General features: G+C 51.7%; 1 protein-coding gene across 4 annotated transcripts in view; it reads left to right on the top strand.

Annotated features, from left to right (window-relative positions):
• The window catches only part of DUSP7 (dual specificity phosphatase 7), a 75,146-nt gene that overhangs the window by 12,750 nt on the left and 40,804 nt on the right, over positions 1–21,592 (top strand). Inside the window, exon 4 of one of the 4 annotated variants that reach the window (XM_090021356.1) lies at positions 3,465–4,110. The exons of 2 other annotated variants lie outside the window; for them this stretch is intronic. In XM_090021356.1, the coding sequence (XP_089877482.1) occupies positions 3,465–3,555 (91 nt within the window). In that variant the 3' untranslated portion in view covers positions 3,556–4,110. Of the gene's footprint in view, positions 1–2,250; positions 3,441–3,464; positions 4,111–21,592 lie in introns of those variants that run through there. One more of the 4 variants, XM_090021357.1, reaches the window with a different exon arrangement.

Raw genomic sequence — 21,592 nt, 5'->3', positions numbered from 1 at the left:
ATCTTCTAATTGGTCAGTAAAGGAATCTTAAGTTTTTTGGCCTTGGTTGATAGACAGGGCAGCCTGCAAGCTATGTGCTTAAGCATGTGTGCATTTTAAGAAATTCTTGTTCTTTATTCCTTGCTATTAGGGATTTGTGTGAAGATATGTGACATCTCAAGTCTCTTTATGGAGATAATTCTGTAAGAGGCAGGCAATCATGAGACCACAGAAAAGCACTAGGAGATGGTGAGGAAGTACATGTCAGTGTAGACAGCCATCATGGGTTCAGAGCAATTATAGGAAAGATAGTCGTTTGTTCCCCTGTAAGGATCAGTCCTGGATGAGGCCCAGTTATTGTCTAAACAAAGAAACAAGTGTTGCTATAGAACAAGAGTGTCAAAGATCTCTCCCATGGGTCATATTCGGCCCATGGAGCCTTGTCAACTGGCCCCTGGTGCTGCCCCTAGGAGCCACACATGACACACCCTGCACACAGGCACTTCACACAACACAGGTCTCAGACCAGCTGTCCCAGATAGATTTGGGGGCTGGGGCCAGAGAGCTGTGTACAGTGCGGATCCTGGAACAGATGCCATGTGCTGTGCAGCCTGCCTAGGGCAGGCACCATGTGTCGCACGCGGTATCTACTCCCAACCAGTCAAGGACTCATGCTACACATGCAGTGCCTACCCTTGCGGGACTGTGTTGTGTGTTTGAACTTCTCTGGGATCTGTGCTGCTTGTCCCAGCCAGTCTAGGACATGTGCTGCATGTGGCAACCTCTCTAGCTGGTTTGGAACCTGGCCGGAGTGGTCTAGCTTAATTTTTAATGAATATGGAGCTCTATTAACAGTATGGGTATACAAGTGAAAATATCTTTGCTGCCATTTGTATATGGAAAAACCAGAAACTTTGAATGACTTTATGCTGACAGTGGCCCCTTTAAATCAGTGCTTCACTGGAAAAGCACTGAGGAAACTTTGTATGTTTAATGTTCTGCTACAAATCTTACCGTTACTTATTTGCAAAGCATTAAAATAATGTTAGTAGTAGTTCAGTGAGTTAAGTCAAATACCCTATAAAGAAAAGTGTTTTTGAAGGATAGAAACCTTTAGTGTTGGCTTAAAAAGATACAAGTACTTAAAATAAATGTGACTGCATAAATTATGATAAAGTCAAGAGACTGAAGGGGAAACATAACACAGTACAATGTTAGGAAAAAGTACAGTAAATTGGGCAAATTGAGGCTTAAATTAAAGGTGGGATGAGCAGATGAAGTCATACTCTAGAGCAAGGGTGGCCAACCTGCGGCTCCGGAGCCACATGCGGCTCTTAAAAACTTAATGTGCATCTCTTTGAATCTTTACACAAGCACATGGTGGCCAGCTTCCAAATGGAAGCTTGTGCTTGTGCAAAGATTCAAGGAGATGCATATTAACTTCTGAAGAGCCGGATGTGGCTTTGGAACCAAATTTGCTCCTGGTCAACCTCACCCTTGCACTTGCCCCAGGCCCATGGGGCTTGGAGCTTCTCCAGCCCTGGGGCTGAGGTGGCTCTTTGCCTGCCCTAGCCCTTAAAAGGCTGCAGGGACTCCAGGACCCTGCCCCCCCTGCAGCCAGCCTCTGGCCACTAGATCCTGCAGGAGCCTGCCTGGACCCTAGTGCTGGTCCTCAGCACAGCCCAACCATCTGCCTGCCTGTCCTGTGCCATACCTCCTCACTGGGTGCTGTACAGACCTATCCAGGCCCAGCAGCACCTGAACTGTCAAGCAGGGGCCCTGTGGGCCATTGAGGGAGCCATGCTAATGTCATCCCCAGTGCCACATGCCACCTCCTGGGGCCAGAACTGGTCCCAAGAAGAGACCATGGACCTTGTGCTGCTGTGAAGTGAAGCCAAGGTCTTCAACCAGTTCATCTATAGTGGGTGCTTCAATGCCCATGGGTATGAGGGCCTGCAAGGTTGCATGCATGAGCGTGGGCATGACCAGTCAGCATGCCAGTGCCATATAAAGGTCAAGGCATTGTGGGCACAGTGGGTTGCTGTCACCAATCAAAACTGCCAGTCGGGGGCTGCCCACAAGTCCATGCCCTTTATGGGGCAGCTGGACCAGAAACTTATGCCCTGGGACCCTGACCGGAGCTGAGCCATGTACTCTAGCATAAACATCCATGCGACCTTCTGCTGTGGCCTGGCAGCATCAATGAGGTGTCAGTGGGGGACAGTGTTTCAGAGTGCCAGGAGCTCATCCCACTGTGGTCCCTGCCCCCAGCCTCATCCATCAGTTCTGGCAGCCCAGGCCAGCACCTGCCCTACCAGCTCTGGGTGCACAGCCCCACACAGGAAGCCAGGCCAGCCATTGAACCACCAGTCCTCCACAGTTCCAGCTCCTCCTCAGAGTGTGCCTCTGCCTGGGCAGCCAGGCACCATGCCCCTGCACCCCTGGACACCACCAGGAGCTGCATGTCTCTGCTGCCACTGGGGACAGACTCGGGCCACCAGGCGCACCTACCACGCGCACCTGGTAAGCCCCATACTGGGGGGAGGGCCCTCCCTGCCCCTGCCCCTAATCCCCACTTATCCTGCCTGCATGCCTCCTGGCCACTGGAGTCCCCACCTCCCCCCAGCATGCTGAGAGGTGGGAGACAGTGCAAAACTTTCTTGAGCAGCCTGTGTCCCCTTAGGTAGACAGGAAGGAGCATCTTGCATGCAGAGGAGCACATCAATGATGGAGGCAATGTCCTCAGTTGGAAGGGGCAGGGACGTCTAATGCAGGCACAGGTAGCCCTCCAGGCAGTACCAGACATTGCAGGATAGCGTGGGCTAGCCCACTGCACTGTGGAAGCTCAGTGTCCCACTCCAGATTTTGAGCTGCTCCTGGGGCACCATGGTGAACAGCAGCAGCAGGGCATAGTGGGTTGTGCACTTCTTGGTCCACACAAACAGCACATTGCACCCAGGACACTCTCAGCAGGGGCATGGTCAGGGCACAGGGCAGGTGTGGAGGGGGCAGCACCTGGGCACCTCTCCAGAGAGTCCCCCAGTGGGAGGGCAGTGACTACCAGCTCCATGTTCCAGTTGGCCAGGAGCTCCTCTCCTCCAGAGCCTGGGTGCCATGGAGCCTGGCAGCAATGGAGAAGGGGGTGAGGGGAGTGGGTCTGGAGCCATGGCAGCAGGTGCTGCCAGAAGCCAGGCCTGTCCTGCCCGAGGAAGGGGGGAGGGAAGGCAAGCTGCCTGTAACCAGCACCCAGTGGCCCACCTGCCCCTGCAGAGCGAGTGAGGATAGGGGACTCAGCCGTAGGGGACTCAGTGGGTGGCTGCCTGTACCAGGGCCTGGCTGGCCAACTTATCATGGTCCCTGGGCACCCTTGCATGCACAACCCCTAATCTGAGGCTGGGCATCCCCCTACCACTCCTAGTATAGTGGATGTTATCTCAGAAATGTTGCAAACTCTCACAACCAGCTTCTTTCCCCTTGTTCTACAGGTCCTGCAGTTGCATGAAGGGGAGAGGTACCAGCTGCCAGCAGGGATGTGCCATCAGAGTCATTGACAGTTTTGGCTGGGGCCCTCCATAGCTGCTGGCTTTGGCAGCAGTGGACCCAGAACTGGATCAGCTGCTAGACCAGTTGGTCGCCGTGGTGGAAGACCAGGCCTGGCACAAAGAGGACCTCGCTCATGAGCAGAAAAGAGTTGCATGCAAGGTGGAAATGGAATGGGAGGCTCCTGACCTTTGAAGAGAGGCACCTAGAGGACCAGGAGCAAGCCCCCAGGTGCCTGCGCCCCTGTCCTGGCACCTGCCCCAGGTCCCCTGCCAGCCAGCCCCCTAGCTGGGCCCTGCCCCACCACTTGCCTTGGCTCTATGTGACCCTGGAACAGGAGCTGCCTGTAGTGGGGCCAGTACCATACATAGGCCATGCTGGCCTGGCCCATTGTCTCTGGGAGAGGGAGGGAGCCACCCATTTCGGCAGAGCAGAGCCTGCCCCTTCCCTTAGGTGAGCCCCTAGCCTGATGGCCTTCCCACAACATGGTGGTGCAGCCAGAGGCCTGGGTGCTGGGTGCCTGTCCCCAGGCCCTGCCCATCACCCCTGGAGGGTGCACACAGCACGCTCTGTACATAGTCTATATGGGGAAGTGGGTGCTTTTTTAGTGGTGGGTGGGTGGGTTGGATGGTGGAGGGGCTCTGTGGTTCAGGAGGGAAGTGGGGGATGGGGCGTGCTGCAGGTGAGGGAGGCAAGAAGGGCTTTCTTTGGGAAGGAGGGCTCTTGCAGAGGGAGGCAGAGGGAGTGGAATTTGTTTTTGTGGAGGGGACTAAAGTGCTTTTCTGAGAACTGTCTGCAGTAAGCCTGGTGCTGGGGGTGTGTGGAGTGCTTAGAGTCTGGGTCTGGCCATCCAAGTGGTCCACAGTGGGGAGTTCAGGAGCAGGTGGTCAGCCAGTACCTCTTATAGCCAGTGCCCAGGCCCCTACGGCCGGGTGTGTGGCTCACCCAGGGCCTCAGTGGGGAGTGTGGGAAGGCATCACTGTAGCTGCCACTACAGCTGGCACTCTCAGTGCCAGGCATCCTCCACCCACTACACTTCCACCCAGGCCTCACAGAAGAGCTTCCCCTGGCCCTCGCACATGTTATGCAGCATACAGGCTACAACAATGACGTTGGCCTTCGCGACCATGAGGCAGGTGGTGAGTGTGTGCTAGCGTCCCTTCAGCTGGCCAAAGGTGCATTTCACCAGCACATGGGTCCAACTCAGGCACTGGTTGAAGTGTGTCTGGCAGGGGTCCAGCTGGCCGGTGTAGGGCTGCATGAGCCAGGGGAGGAGCAGGTAGGCAGGGTCCCCGATGAGGAGGGGCAGAATCACTAACACGGCCAGCTGCAGGTCTGGCATCCCTGGTGCAAAGCGCCTGCTCTCCACCAGGGCTGGCAGAGCAGAGTTCCAGAACACGCGGGCATTGGCACTGCCCACCCAGCTGGCACTCATTTTGGTGAAGGTGCCTTGGTGGTCACTGACAGCCTAGAGCATGACCAAATGAAAGCCCCACTGGCTGTAGTAGGGGCAGTTGCTGTAAGGAAGACAGGTGATGGGGATGTGAGTCCTGTCCACAGCCCCGATGTGCTGGGGGAAGCCCAAGACACAGAACTCCACCACCACCTTCAGGGGGTCATGCAACCAGAGCAGTGTACTTAGCACATCCTGGAGGGTGCCACAGAACTCCAGGACAGCTTTCCCAGTGGTCACCTTGCCCACTCTGAAGAGGGGGTGGATGTAGCACAGGCTGGCAGGCCTGGCCACCTTGAGTAGGTCAATGGCCAGCTGGGTGTCCTCAGGGAGGTGTTGCACTTAGAAACTGAATAAGGTTGTAGGCAGCCACAAGATCCCCCCTCAGTCTCCTCTTGCGGAGACTGAAGAGATTCAGGGCCCTCAGTCTCTCGTCATAGGGCTGGCCACGGAGGCCCCCAACCATACAAGTGGCCTCCTCTGGACCCTCTCCAGGTTCTCCACGTCCCTCCTGAAGTGCGGCGCCCAGAACTGGACACAGTACTCCAGCTGTGGCCTGACCAGCGCCGCATAGATGGGGAGCAAGACCTCTCTGGACCTGTTAGTGATGCCCCTGTTGATGCAGGACAGGGTGCAGTTGGCTCTGCCTATTGCTTCATCGCATTGGCAACTCATATTCATCCTGGAGTCAATCCTGACTCCAAGATCCCTCTCTGCCTCTGTGCTGCTGAGAGGGTCAGCCCCTAACCTATAACCATAATGCTGGTTCCCTCTCCCCAGGTGCAGCACCCTGCACTTGTCCTTGTTGAACCGCATCCTGTTCAGATCTGCCCTCTTCTCTAACATATCCAGGTCTGCCTGGATGCGGTCCCTGCCTGCCGGTGTATTCACTTTACCCCACAGCTTGGTGTCATCAGTGAATTTGAACGGGGTGCTCTCCACACCCTCGTCCAGGTCGCTAATGAAGATGTTGAACAGCGCTGGCTCAAGGACCGAGCCCTGGGGGACTCTGCTGCCCACACCCTCCCAGGTCGACATCGACCTGTCCACCACCATCCTCTGGGTGCGCCCCTGGAGCCAGTTTGCCACCCATGTGACTGTGCATTCATCAGTGCCGCAGTCCCTCAGCTTGCCCACCAGAATTGGGTGGGACACTGTGTCGAAGGCCTTCTGGAAGTCCAAGAAGATGACATTGACTTCCTCCTTCACATCTAAGCTCTTTGTTACCTGGTCATAGAAAGAGACCAGGTTAAGCAGGATCAGCCTTGCACGAAGCCATGCTGGTTGCCCCTCAACCTCACTTCCCTTGCAGGGCTCTCACAAATGTGGCCCTTGATACTTTTTTCAAAGACCTTCCCCAGGATAGAAGTGAGGCTGACTGGCCTGTAGTTGCCAGGCTCTTCCTTCCTCCCCTTCTTGAAAATAGGGACCAGATTGGCCCTTTTCCAGCCCTCAGGGACTTGGCCCGAGCACCAGGAGTCCTCAAACAGCCGTGCCAATGGCTCCGCAATGACACCAGGCAATTCCCTCAGCACCTGCGGATGAAGGTCATCCGGGCCTGCTGACTTGGACACATCTAAGCCCTCCAGGTAATCCTTAACTAGGTCTGAACTAACAGTTGGGGGACTCACATCCTTCCTGAGCCTCTCTACGCTGTCACCCGAGAGCACCCCATTGTCAGCAGACAGGAACACGGAGGCAAAGAACTTGTTGAAGAGTTCTGCCTTCTCTCGCGCGTCCGTCACCAACTGCCCTGCCCTGTCCTGTAGGGGTCCAGTGTTACCCCGAGACTTCTTCTTGCTACCTATATACTTGAAGAAGGACTTCTTGTTATCCTTAATCCCAGAAGCTAATCTAAGCTCTAGTGCTGCTTTTGCCTTCCTCACCAAATCCCTACAAGCTCGGGTCAGGGAGGTGTACTCCTCCTTTGTCCCTGCCCCCTGCTTCCACTGCCAGTATGCTTTTTTCTTTGCCCTCAGGCCAGCCTGGATATCCACGCTCAGCCATGGAGGTTTCTTGGACCCTTTTCCTGCCTTCCTGCACAGAGGAATTGTGTCCTGCTGCGCCCCAAGGATAGCCTCCTTGAGGAAGGACCACCTGTCCTGGACCCCTATGCTAGCTACCCGCTGGGCTCCAAGTGCCTCCCTGACTACTGCCCTGAGCACATTGAAGTTGGCTTTCCTAAAGTCAAGCATTTGCACTGTGCTAGTTACCCTCCCCACCTTTCTCTGAATAGCAAACAGGATCATTTCATGATCACTGTCCCCTAGCCTCCCTTGTACTAGCACCTCCCCCACCAGGTCATCCCCAGAGGCTAACACCAGATTGTGAAGTTTCCAAACTGATCTTGGAATCAAATGGGATGGGTATTGATCGAATGAGGCACCTTAGGAAGTTAATCGAAGAATACTATTTTTTGGTAGTTATTTTAACAATGGAGCCTAATAAATAGCTACCTCAAATGGTTTATGGAGATAGTGAAAATCAGAGACCATTAGATACAATAGGTGTGAGTTTCAGGAGAATACACATTGGTTTAGCACAATAAACATTTAAAAATTGACTGCCTATTTTGAGAAATATGCCTTAATTAATAAATGCAAATTTGAGGCAGTGAGGATCAGACAATAGGTGTGAGATGGGTTAGATGCAGTCATGTAAACTGATTTAACAAAGAACTTTAGACAGACATTGGATGTTTGCTTTGGGAAATAGGTCTTAATCTAAGGGGGAATGTGTTAACCAGGATATTTTCATGTTTTCAATACACCTTGGCTTTTTTATTTTTTGGTGACACAGCTCATTTGAGATGTAGATGTAGTTTATAGGTTTCTCTCCAGACCACTTGGCTTTCTGGCTAGCTCTCTGAGTCTTGTTACATTTTATGTAATGAGTGTGTCAGGTCTCTGCCAATCCTTTTAACCATCACTTATTTTTAGGCTCAGGTGTGGTAGAAGGTTCAGGACGGTTATTATGACTGTTATTACCTTCTGGCATGGGTCTGGTATTGTGTACTACAAGGCTCCACTCTTTATTAAGCCTAATGAGTTCCAAGCCATTCGCAGAGTTTGATTTTCTTGTGGCAGTCTTCTTACCACAACCCAGTCTTGCCCCAGCCATTGTCTTGCATTTTTGTGCAAGAGACACTGTCCAAGCTTTCAGAGTTTTCATATGCAGCAGGAGGGGCTGCCATATGGTGATGGTTTGCTGCTCCAGATACAGGCAGAGCTGTTCCAGGAAGTCCTGGAAGATGGCTCAGGTTATCTAGAATGATTCAGCCACTGCTTGTTATCCCAGGTGCTCTGGACAATGTACAGCCACCAGTCTAGGCTGACCCATAGGTGGTGTGGCTGGAGCCCCAGGAGCTCAGGAACAGCACTGGTGGTAGCATGCAGGTGCACACTGTCAGCATCCCTGCTGGGGTTAGGGCAGCATAATGGAGTCTGGGTGGCAGCAACACGGTGGTAGGGAGCCTGGGATGCTGCAGTAAGCCAGGTCGCATGGCTGCAACGCATTGTAGGGGCAGCCAGGGCCAAGACTGACCTGGGCCAGGTGGCAGTCACTGAAATGCTGAAGCATGACAAGCAGGGTGGTGAGCAGGAGCCTGGGGCACAGGTTGTCGCTTCCGGGGCCTGGGGGTGGAGCAGCCATTGTGTGGTGGGCAGGCTCGGGCAACATTTACAGTGGGTTATGCCAGCATGCTGCAGGCTACTCCGAGCCAGGAACAAAGGTGGCCGGGGAGCAGCATGTGGGGCTGGCTTTTAAAGATGGCCTCCAGCTGCAGGCAGTGGTGGCCAAAGCCTTCAGCTCCTCCAGGGTGCTGCAGGGGGCTGGTGCAGGGCTAGACGGGGTGGGAGCAGGCTTGTGCCAGGAGCAGCCAATCTGCTCACGAATGATTATATGCTTAGACACCTGCCCAGGGTGGATTTACTCAGTAAACTACTGTGGAGTAAACCCATCTAGCAGTATTTGCATATGTAGACACTCCCAGAGAGAAAAAATGTTGGAGGGAAGAGGTATGAAGATTGCCATATCTTACATCGTCCTGGTGATCTGTTTCTGATCATAACCCCAGCTGAAAACAAGTTCAACTGATCCATGCCCGTGTCTGTTTTCAAAGAAAGGCCTATTGAGATCCAAACATACCCTTTGTCCAGAGATCTGACTAGGAGGGGAGGGGCCTATTCTCAACCTGTTCCTAGTAGATTTTAACTTTAGGGCCCAGACGACCATGCGTACATTAGGGTGGAAGAAGGGAAAAAGATAGACTCTACAGGTTTGGAGCCAGGGATTTTTGGTTAGAGGTGACATCCTGAATCCAGTACAAAGAGTGGTCAAAATCTTATGTAAACTCCATTATATATCTCTTACCTCTGATGTCATGCCCTGTCCCACAAGGAGATGACAGTTGGCTGTAAGTGTGAAGAGGCCTTGACAGCATGTTGTCAACAGGAGTTCTGCTAGGTAGAAAACTAAGTAGGCTGCAGTGCAGTGGGCTTCACCCTCTGTGTGGACACCCCCTTTCTTTGATAGATCTCCTGAGAAGTGCTGCTGGGTGATGGGAAGCCCCAGCTTTTTCATAAGGGATGGTAGAATGAGAGGGAGCAACTATGGACCAGACCTTAGATCAGGGATTCCCAACCACCAGGTTGCAGCCCAGCACCAGGCTGCAGTGGGTTGTCTGCTGGGCCCTGGCTTCCACCACTGGCAGTCACATGCATGTGGAGTTAAAGCTGGGCAGCGGGGTAGTCCCAGGAGGGAGGCTGCCAGCTCATAGAAATTAGATTTAAATATGTAAATTAGATTGTTTGCTGGCCTGTGGTATTGGGAACTCCTGCCTTAGATGGTATTAATCAGCTTAGCTCCTTTAAGGGCCAATTAATTTAAGCCAATTTATAAAAGCTAGGGATTGGGTCTCAAGATTGTAAACTTCATTTCTATTCAGAGGTCTTGTCAATTCAATTTCTCATTAAAGCTAATTAAGATTTTTTAGTGGAAGTTGGACTGGTCCTGGGATTGGAGTTGCATGAAGCCCATTGATCTAGGGTGAAATTCTAGCCCCATGGAAAAGAGCAGTAAAAATTCTTTTTCTCCTTTTTCATTTCTTTCTACTGCCTTTTGCACCTTTTGAACATGGTACAAGGCTCTGAACTTGCCTTCCAGCATGAAACCGAAAGCAAAATCTTAGTTATAAATCAGATTTCCATACCTGAATGTCCAAGGTGGCAGGTTTATTCAGGGTTCCTCCCATCCTGTCCCCCATTTTAACAAAAATAGGCTATTTTATGTTTGAAAAGTGCATAAATGTGGAACTGAATGCCACAAGATGTAGAAGCTAGCAGTTTAGCTAGATTCAAAAAGGGATTGGGCCATAGGTGGATTAATGCCTGGGCCAGGTGGTCAGTTGCCCAGGCCTCTTCAGGAAATGGGGGGCCCCTTGGGAGGGAGAGGCAGGCATGTGTGCATATGCAGGCTGGCCACAGGCATTCAGCCAGCAGAAAGCAGGGAGCAGAGATGCACAGCTCACTTACTGCATGGCAGTAAGTTTGTAGAAGGGAAAAGGAGGCTTGGGGGGTGGGGGCAAATTGAAGTCCCCACGGTGGGGGTGGGGACTGGGGCCAGGGTGCTGCCTGGCCCCAATCAGAGTGGAGCACACCTGGGGCAGGGAGCAGAGCAGAGGCACGGGCAGACAGCTTTGGGGGGAGGGCCAGCTCCCTGTTGCTGCATGCACCCTGGGCCAAGGGAGGCATGGGGGGGTGGGACATGCACCCCCCCCCCAGATTTGTACAGGGAACAGGCAGGCTCTGTTTGCTTGAGTCTGTCTCCTGCCTAAATATGTGACTGGATGTCAGTGAAAATATAAATAGCTAGAAATAGGAAAACAAGAGGTAAAGCAGGGAAGGGAGGGGGAAGAAGGCAGGGGGAAAAAAGCCTAAGGGAAACACTACTGTGATAATAATACAGGGTAAAAAAGGAGGCTCTCAGTGAAAAGGGAAATAGTTGGAAATCAGGAAAACAAAGGCAACAGAGTGGGGGAGGGTAGAAAAAAGGTTGGGGAAAGGAAGCATGTAAGAGGTCAGGTGAGGCAGGTATGTGGTGAATCAGATGTCAGGCAAGTTGCAATGTGTCATAAATCCAATGTCTATATTGAGTCTGTGATTTTTTGTATCCAATAGATTTTTAGCTTCTCTCCTTCCTATTTTCCTGCTCTCCAACTATTTCCTTTTTTCATAAACAACCTCTTTTCAACCTTGTATTCTATCATTGTAATGTCTCCCTTTGAACTGTTTTCCCCATTTTCTCTCCCCTCCCATCCCTGCTTTACCTTTTGTCTTTCTAATCTCTTTCTATTTACATTCTCACTGATATCCTGACACACTTTTAGCTTCTCTCATTCCTTGGAGTCTCAGAACAGCAGAGGCTCCCTATGCCTGATGAAGGGTGACTGCACCGGAAAAGTTGCCAAGAACTTTTTTCCAACTACTCAGTTGGTCTAATAAAAGATATCACATCTAACCAAAGAACCTTGCTTGCCTATGTCCTTAGACCAACACGGCTACAACCAAAAACCCGGAATTTAAGGATCAGGCCACCTGGGCTGGGTCCTCTTCTTCCTCCTGGGGCAGTGTGAGAAGCCCCAGTGTGAGGGGGGCAATGTGAGAAACCCAGTGAGGGAAGAAGGGGGCTCAGCCAGAGGGAGCGGGATCTGAGTCCTGACCCCGACAAGTCCTCCACCATTGGGAGGCAGAGTGTGGGTCAAAGATAACATCCATAGTAGCACCTCGACCTGCTGCCGGGGGGGGGGGAGTAAGAGCCCCCTGTGAGACCCTGAGGCACCAGTCATGGTGTGAGGGACCCCAGATCCCTACATCCATGAAGGAGGACCCAGAGAGGGGGACCCCAGGAAAGAGTAAGAGTCATATATCGAGGCTTGTCTGTGTTACACAGGCCTATTTGATGTGCCATAGAAGGGTATTAGGACTAGGCCCATCACCAGGAACTATAAGGCTCCCTTCGGAAGGGAGGCCACTGGGGACATATCAGCTAAATATGTGGGTCAACAAATAAGAAAACAGGAACAGGAGTGAGGTCATAGGTTAAGAGCTAGGGCATTGGAAGGGGACACAGAACAGAACACACCAGCCAGCACCCCTTGCCCTCTGAAGGAGTTGAGGGATCCTGTGGATGCAGACCAGTGAAACTCTGCCTGGATGCATGAGCGAAGAAGTACCAGGAAAGCAGCACCACACTTGTCCAGGCTCTTCCCAGCTGGAGTCTCTTTCCTGGTCTTATAAATGCTGAGCTTAGCCAAAGCCAGGAGGAGGCAGGCAGGGGCCAGGACCAGGAGGGTCAGAAGGGGGAGGAGTCCCACCGAGAGACAGGGGCCTGGTGTCCAGACTGGCCTGGGGGTGGGCCAGAGCTAGAGGAGCTGAAGGTCCCAGTGAGGGGACAACACCCGAAGGGGAGCCAGTGGCAGGGAGATATATGGCCCAGTATGATGATGGCAGAGTCCACCTGAAGGGAGGGACCCAGGTGGGGTCCTACAGCAGGATTCTGGGGCCCATCATGTGGGACTGACACAAAGGAAAATATCATGAACTCATCTGTGAGGCTTGGGCTGTGGTGTAGGGGAGGAATGAAGCCACAGATAGCGCCCCCTAGCAGTGGGACAAAAAAAAATGGGCAGCCTCCTGCTTAATTGCATCTATTAATTACTTATTAAAAGCAAGGCGTGGCAGGAAAGGAGGTGGGCAGTTGGCCCAAGAACAGGTGGGTGGGCAGCGCAGAGTTCGGCCCCCCAAGCCAGCCCCCTGTTACACAGACGATGCCATAAATGTATCCTTCCCTAATGCAGGCTGCTCAGGAACAGGGTTGTGGCAGCTACCAGCTGTGCAGGCCTTGAGTGGGATGATGCCATGAGTGTATCATACGCTAATGGAGAGTGACCAGGAGGCAGGGTCCTGGCAGTCACTGTGTTGGGCATTGTACTGTCTCAGCATGGTGGTGTAGCTGAGGCTACAGAAGTAAGCCTGGGGCCTTTTTTTGCTGTTTTACAGCCGTTGCATTTCAGCCCACCTGTGTGGGGCTGAACTCCAGCCATATGTTGGCTGGCAGACTTGGGCCAAGGTGAAGCCCTGGCACTTGTTGTTTATCCAGGCCTCGGTGGTGTATAGGCCTGGTTGGCTTTTTGCTGCCCAGTCCAGGCCCAGTGAAATAGGCCAGGGCCTTCTTTTGTCCCTTTTGCAGTTTATGCCCCAACCAAGCACTGTGGTTAAGCACTAGTTCTGGTTTAGGCCCAAGCCAAAATTGGCCTGGCTCCACTTTCGTTGTTTCGTAGCTGTTAGGTCTCATCCTAGTGGTGTGGCTGAGACTATATGTCCTGGCCGCAGACAAGTAGGTCTGGCATTCTTGTATAGACAGGCCCGAGTCCCCCTTTTATCGTTTGACTTTGGTTGTGTCTCAGTATAGCTGTATTGCTGAGCCCCACCATACGTTTGCTTGCTGTATGTCTGGGCAAGGCACGTTCTGGGCCTCGCACATGCTGCTTTCATGGCTCTGTGTCCTGACTAATGCAGTGTGTGTGGCGCTGATTGCTGGTCAGGCTCATTTGCTTTTTGGCTGGCTTTTCTCCAAGTTCTCTTGCAGGTTCCTGCCCCAGCAGAGCCGGGATTAGGAGTAAAAACTTTGGAATGTGATATGCCAATATGTAGTTCACCCCTCAAATCCATGCAGAAGTGAGGATCAGCACTACAGTTTTGCGTGGAGCAACAAGGGACCATTTGCAACGCAGAAGAACTTACTCTCTCTAGCAGCTCTCTGTGGCTCGGAGGACCCATGGAGCAGCTCACTGGACTCTCCGGTGTGGGCCCCCCTCTCCAGGCCATTGCTGAAGGGCAGGTATAGGGGTATAGGCTACCAGAACTGCCCATTGGAGAGTCCCATGTCCCAGACTGCCTGGGTGTGGGTAAAGACTCCCCCTCCCCCCAAGAGGGTGCCACCTATAAACTTTGTTTTGTAGTTTGTAGTGTTTTAAAATTATAGTTAGTGATTACTTTTGCTTTTCTTTATGCTTTGTGATACATCTGGTTTTTGTGTTTACACTGCTTGAGAGAAAAGGGTTGCTGGTTTTATTGGACACCGTAGTAATCCATTTAGTGTCTCCCAGGTAGACTGGATGAGGGCTCAAGCCACAGTAAAATGTATTTAGTATCCCCAGAATTGAACCTGGCTCTTTTTACTGCTGAGAGGTGCTCAGCAGAAGGGTTACACAAATGCAGTCAGCCTGGTAAAACTACCACAATAAGCTAACTTTTTAAAACCACCACTATAAACTAACTTTTATTAAACTAACTACTCTAGCTGAAGTCTTTGGGTAGAGGTGCTCTCTTTTATTAGACCAACTAAATAGTCCAAAAAAAGGGTTATTTACAAGCTTTTGGACACTATTTTTCCCAGGGAAAAAAATGTCAAACAAGAGTCTACATGACCACTAAACTAAAACGTCATTCCTTTCATCTTGTTATACATTTATGGCGATCCCATGCATCTAAGTAATTTTTCTAAGGCAGTTGTTTTATTCAATTTTGTATGTGTCACAATTAAATAGTTAACTTCGGCATTGCATGTCGTGTTTGCACAGAGCATTAATAAAGCATTTAACAGGTCTATTTATTAATATTTTCATGTTTATAATAGGGTGTGGGGGGCCTCCAATTTTCTGTTTGCCCAGGGTCCCAATGAATCTTAATACACCTCTGGTTTGGGCAAATTCTTGGAGGAAAGGGTAATCAGTAGCAATTTAGCATGGGAGTTAGGGGTACAGCAGGGGTAGGTAATTATTTTGGCTGGAGGGCTGCTTGATGAGTTTTGGTGTGTTGTCAAGGGCCGCAAGGGTACAGCCCTTTTCAAACTGCTAAGCCCCACCCCTTAACAGGTGCTCTACCTCCTGGCTTCCATCTTGGGTCTGGATATCCTTCTCCCTAACCCCCAAACTTTGCCACCAGAAGTCCCTCCCCCTTGTCCCAGAAGTACTTCTTTTGGGGCAGTGCAGTCTTAGAACTGGAAGTTGCACCCCGTCATATGGTCTATGATATACCTACCCAACACCAAATCTTGTCCCGCTTGCTGCCATGTTGGTCTGAGACTCCCCTGTCCCCATCACATGATTCTTGATATCAGAACATCGACCCTTGCTGGGAAACACTGCTTCCAGAGGGCCCATCTTCACAGTGCATGGTCTGCCCCTGGGGCCCCAGAAGTTCTGTCATCTAGGCCACAAGGCACAGGAATGAGCTATCAGGTAGCAAGGGGTTGTGATGCCTCTAATAACCTACCCGGTCACCCTCAACCAGTTGGTGGAGGTTTCAGGGGCACTGGACCTCCCCATGAATGGCACCAAACCAATTGAGTCAAGGACTACACACACAAAATCTTTCAGAAGAAATCATTTTAACCAAGTATAGATAAAAAACAAATCACACTAAAAATCAAATATCTACTATAAAAGACTAAAGTTTTATTTAAAACAATAGTTTGAGTAGTGTATGTAGAGATGACCAAATAACAGTTTCACAAATGATGCAGTTCCCCGGCGGCTGGGGAGACGTAGGTGCGCTGGCAGCGGCGGGAGCGCGGCGGCCGTAAGCGCAGAGCTTTCACAGACGCCGTCGGTGGCACAGGGGGTCGGGGCATGGCGAGGGCCGACCAGGGGCTGGCAACCACCCACAGGCACCACCGGCAGCATCAGTGGCAGCCAGTGGCGATCACAGACCGCCCACAGATGCCGCCTGCAGTGTTGGTGACAGGGTGATGGGCGGAGACTGCCTGCAGGTACCACCACCAGTGTCAGCACCTTTTTGTAGGGGGTTCACCACCACACTCAGGGGATGCAAGTACACCCCCTACATGTTGCCCCTGAACAGCTTGAAATACAATTTTACTCTTGTATCCTGCCTGAAGTGTGGCTGTGGTGTAGTAGACCTCTTAAACCTCTTCCAGTTGATCACCCTCTTCCTCTCCTGACGTGTCCCTGCCAGTGGTCTCACCTGCCATGACTTGATGGAATAAGCTGACTAGGGACTGTCTCAGTTACTTGGCCCTTGTCTGGATGGGGTCCCCTCCACTCCTGTCAGCTGCGCCTGTTAGCTCTGAGCCCACTTCTCAGGCCTACAGGCTTCAGGTTCAGCATAGTGCGGTGTTGGCTTGTAACTCCTAAGCCGGGTGATACTGTCACCTACCTGCCTTAGGCAGCCCCTCACAAATGAAAGTACCCTGCCACAGGTTTACTTCACCATGGGCAGCTTGCTTCAAATCCCAGCCAAAAATGAAACCAAAAAGTCTTAGAACTTATCTGCTTCCTTAGTGCAATGTCACCAGTCTCTAGCTCAGGCATCTTTTTAGGGCACTCTTCTCTGGCTCTCCCTCAAGTCAGTCGCCATCTCTGCCGGGAGCTCCCTCCCCTTTGCACTCCTGCCATTCTTCTGCCTCTGTGGTATTAGTGCAAGAAAACTCTCAACATCCCAATCCCTTGAGTAACAGGGAAGGGGCCCTTTTACAATATTGAAAATTAAGTTAAAGAAAAACAAAGAAACTCAATAGGAAGAATGAAGCCTCTGATGTGCATTAACCAGAGAATCTAAGTCAGGCATCATCTCCGTTGTTGCAATGCAGAGCACTTCTGCAAGGTTGTCATCTCTCATTGAAAATCTAAGATTCGATTTACTGATCTTCATTATAGAAAATGTCTGTTCACACATGTACGTAGATCCAAACAGCACAAACACTTCCAGGTGTGAGCCTTCATCTTTGGAAATTCCTGTTCATAGAGAGAGGCATAACTGCTAGGAAGCAGCAGTGATTTGAATTGTTCTGCAAGCAATGCATCACACTGCAGGTCAATAAGCTCGAGTTGGAGGTCACATGGAGTGCTGTCAACATCAAACGTGAAAGGTGAGAAGACCAAAGACTGGTCTTTTGCTGTCATTCAAAAATCTTTGAATCAGTGAGAACATTCAGCATGCAAGTCCAGTAGTAATGATGTGTAGTTGTTTTAGGTTTTGGTCACAAACAGTAATCTGCTGCAATGTAGAAAACTGGCTGAAATCTTTGTTTGCTATCTGATGGGAGAAAGGAGTAACTTCAGCATGAATGACTTGACACCGGAATGCAATACATGAGCAAAATGCCCTTTCCCTTGCAGATAATTCACGTGCCCATGATATCAACAATGAATGCAAAATGAGAGAGCCAGTCTTGATTGTTCATCTGCGGGAAATCCAAATTGTTTCCTTTCATGTACAAAAGCAAACCAATATCTGCTCTCAGTGCCTACGTTCTTTTCAAAACATTATCCAAACTGAGCCATTTTATGTTGCCATGATACAGAACATCTGTGTGTTTAGATTCAGATTCCTCAAGCAAAGTTACAAATTGCCTGTGGTTTAATCCTCTTGTTGAATGTAGTTGACCACTTTTGTAACTGTAGCCATGATAGTGCTTAGTTTTAGAACACTTTTACAGAGGACTTCTTGATATACAGGTTTCCCTTGATTTATGCAGTACATGCATTCCCAGAGAACGGCGCATAAATTGACTTCCTGTAAAGCAAACCCACTTTACAGTGTAGCAAATAGGGATAGGCTCCCATGGTGGGGAGGGAGGGAGGGAGTGAGGCTGGGACTAGGGAACGGGCGGGTGGAGGGGTGCCGCTTCTGGGGCCGCACAAGGCAGCAAACCAGAGGGAACAGAGCGGTACTCACCCCAGCCCCAGCTGCAGCGGCCCTGGGAGTGACTGACTCCAGCTGCCTGTAGCTGCTGGGCTGCACCATGCCCCAACCACCCCCACCCCCGGGGCTCTGCTGGTCCCCACTCACCCCAGCCTGTGCTGAAGCAGCCCCAGGAGCGGCCGACTGCAGCTGCTAGGCTGCACCATGCCCTGGTGTAGGCAGCTGGTGTCAGCTGCTCCTGGGGCTGGGGTGAGTGCCATGCCCCACACCACCCAGGGCTCTGCTTGTTCGCACTCACCCCAGCCCATCCTGGAGCAGCCCCAGGAGCAGCTGACACCAGCTCCCTGCACCAGGTCATGGTGCAGCCCAGCAGCTGCAGGCAGCTGGAGTTGGCTGTTCCTGGGGCTTCTCCAGCTTGGGAAGGGGTGAGTGGGGACCGGCAGAGCCCCAGGGCATTCAGGGCACGGTGCAGCCCAGCTGCTACAGGCAGCTGGCGTCGGCTGCTCCTGGGTCCGGCCGGGGTGAGTGCTGTGCCCCACGCTGCCCAGGGGTTTGCTTGTTTGCACTCACCCCAGCCCATGTTGGAGCAGCCCTGGGAGCAGCCGACATCAGCTGCCTACACCAGGGCATGGTGTAACCTAGGAGCAGAGGTGAGTGTGGACAAGCGGAGCCCTGGGTAGCGCAGGGCACAACACTCACCCCGCAGCCCAGGCACAGGGTGGGCAGGGGGAGCACAGTGCAGCCCAGTAGCTGCAGGCAGCTGGCGCTGGCCACTCCTGGAATTTACCTTGCATATAACGAATTATGGGTCTAAATATGCTCATCGCGTAAGAGGGAATTCACATATAAAGAACCCACATAAATTGAGGGAAACCTGTATTGTAGAAAAATAATTTTCTGTTCTGGTGTTTCTTTGACTTGGTCTTGAATTCTTTTCAGCAGTCTAATGTGTTCGCCTGTCAGGTTTGGCCTTTCATCAGCAGTTAAGTTCCCCAATTTTTTCCATTCCATTCCTAATTTTGGCATGTATTGATTTACTGCCTCCAATAAATATTTTCCAGTGGTTGTATCTTTCATTGACTGGATTGATGCTAATTCTTCTGTGAACTCAAAATTTTCTGTGATTCCTCAAATGAAAATCAACAACTGGGCTGTCTGTAACATAACATAACAACATTCGCAAATACCAATGCGAAATATGAGAAATTGTTTATCTTACTTTGCAACTGCTGGTCCAGGTTCTCAGAGATATCCTTGATGAGTCTCACAATAGTCCACCTTGACAAACAAATGTTCTTGAACTGTTTTTTCTTGTCTGGGCAGGCACAAAATTGCAGCAGACTTGGTCATACATTCTTTTACAAATTCTTCAGAGACTGGTTTGCTCTTCTGGGTGGTTGTGTGTGTAGTCACGTAACTCGTTCTCATCATTCTACTCTGTGCCGCTGATACTTTTATGAAAAAACTTTGCTCTTTCTGCATTCTAGCAACCATCTCCTCAGCTTTCTTTGCTTTTTCTTTGGCAGAATTTCTCATATTTGGATGTAGAGTTGGTCTCAAAATTGTATTCTTTGAACACTGTCACATGTTCTTTGCAAATTAAGCACACAGCTTTTCCATTCACATCAGTAAAAAATATTTAGACATTCATTATTTGTTGAATATTCAGCATTCAGTGTCTACCTTCCTCCTCTTCGATGTGCTCATTTCCAAATTTTTATTCTCTTGTGCAGCGGTGATATCAGGAATGTAAATATAATTTTAAAATTATCCATTTACACTTTTCTAATTATGTCATTTAACCATAACAGATATAACACAAACCTACCAGTCAGGTCCTGTTCTCTCTCCCTGTCAGCCTCTGCTTCCTGCTGCTGTGAGGCACAGAAGCCTCAGCAGGAGCGATGTGGGGTCTAAGCCAGTCTTATGCTCTGAAGGCACTAGGGAAGCCAGGTTCCCAAAAGGACTGGCCATGTTCTTGGAGGAAAAGGACATCCCTGCCTATGGAGCCTGGGCATGGGAGGCAAGCAGAGCTTCCTGGCCCCTCAATGATTGCTTCCTTGTCCAGCTACAGCCTTCAAGTCCATTCACAACCTAACCAATCTGACCCCGGGGCAGCAACAATCAAGGCCAAATGAAGAAACCCCTTCCAGCATTACTCCCTGCTGCCCAGCAGCCCCACACAGAGCTGTTTACCCCAAGCTGCTGCTGCTTCTGCAGCCTGGAGCCCAGGGCTGGTATACATAGTTGCTGCAAAAGACACTCCATCCACCCAGGGGCCAAGGAAATGCTTCCCTCCTGACTTGGTAACTGCTCAGGAGCCGCTCATTTCCCTGCCCTGGGGCCACCAGCACAGCTAGGGTCTGCACATCTCAGGGCACCCGTGCCTTTGCCCTGGCCCCTGTCCTTACCCATTATGTAGATGTTGTAGTAACAGTTGCCCAGGTGTTTGGGGAACTTGGCAACCATGTGGGACCTGCAATCATGCTGGTCATAGTGGGAGGCCTGGAAGTCATTGGCAGCATGCCACCAGTGGTAAAACTGGTGCTCAGAGGGCAGGCACACATGGGCCAGTAACTGAGGCCTGAGCAGCAGGTCTCCTGCAGGGATACAGCATAGCTGTTCCCATGTACCTACTAGGGCCAAGCCCAGCCCACACTGCCCACAGCTCCAAGTCCAGGTCCCAGGGGCAGGGCTGGGTCACCAAACCTGCTGCACGCAGCAGGCCTGGGTGCAGCTCCTGGCCCCAGCCCTCAGCAGGCAGGCAGCTACACATGGTAGAGAGTCGGGCCAGGCTGGCCCAACCCAATTGTCTAGGGATCCCTGCAGTTCCGAGCCAAGTCTTGGGAGCCCCATGTGGTGGCAGAAAGGGTGCCGAGTGGGCCCAATCCCACTGCCCCCAGCTCCCACCCGAGTTCTGGGAGTGAGCCTGGCCCAATGGCATGCAACTCCCGTGGCTCCCAGTTTCAGTGTTGGGAACTGCATATGGTGGCATGGAGCTGGCCTGGCTTTATTTCCCACGGTTCTCCACAGCTCCTGCCTGCAGTGCCAGGTGCCACACAATGGCATGGAGCCAGCTCAGCCTGGTTGGAGTGCAGGGAGCCACATGCCACTGGGCCACCCTGGCTTTGTGCTTCCATGTGGGGCTCCCAGTACTCCACCAGGGAGCTGCATGTGGAGACACAGAACCCACCCAGCCCAACCCGATGGTACACAGCTCCCGGCTGCAGTGCTGGAAGCCACACATGGTGGCATGGAGCCAACCCAGCCCAACCCAGTGGCGCACAGCTCCTGGCTGGAGTTCCAGGAGCTGCAGGGAGTCCCATGCCATCAGGCTGAGCTGGCTCTGTGCCTTCACATAGGGCTTCTGGCACTGTAGCCGAGAGTGGTAGGGGGAGGCACAGAACCAGCCCACCCTGATGGCTTGAGGCTTTTGGCCAGAGTTCTATGAGCCGCATGTAGCGGCACTCACTGGGGCCCCTAGCCAGAGTCCTAGGAGCTGCACATGTGGCATGGAGCAGGGAGATTGCCCGTGGTTCCCCTACTTTCCCCCAATTTACTCCCAACAGGAGTCTCTCGGGCCCTTCTTACCTGAATTTCCAGTTGCACACAGAGGGAGGGCTGAAGGAACAGCCATAGGGTCACCAGGCAGAAGCCTCTACTTAGCAGAAGCTTCTGCTGGCAGAAGTTTCCAGCCTCCAGGGCCCAGCCCCCCCACCCAAGCTGGGGCTGGGGTTGGTTGCTTTGCAACCACAGCCTGAGGTGCTGCTCCAGCTGGTGCTTCCCGTCACCTCTCAGATGGGCAGCTGTGAACTGGCTCAGACGATGCTCTGCAGCTTTTCAGCCTCCTGGTAGGGGCACACCTCTTGCTGCAGTCCGAGTATGCTGTGCTTGG

The sequence above is a fragment of the Crocodylus siamensis genome, chromosome 11 (assembly GCF_052110815.1).
Source record: "Crocodylus siamensis isolate JL-2025a chromosome 11, ASM5211081v1, whole genome shotgun sequence".
NCBI lineage: Eukaryota > Metazoa > Chordata > Crocodylia > Crocodylidae > Crocodylus > Crocodylus siamensis.
This window is presented reverse-complemented; position numbering and strand designations above follow the sequence as displayed.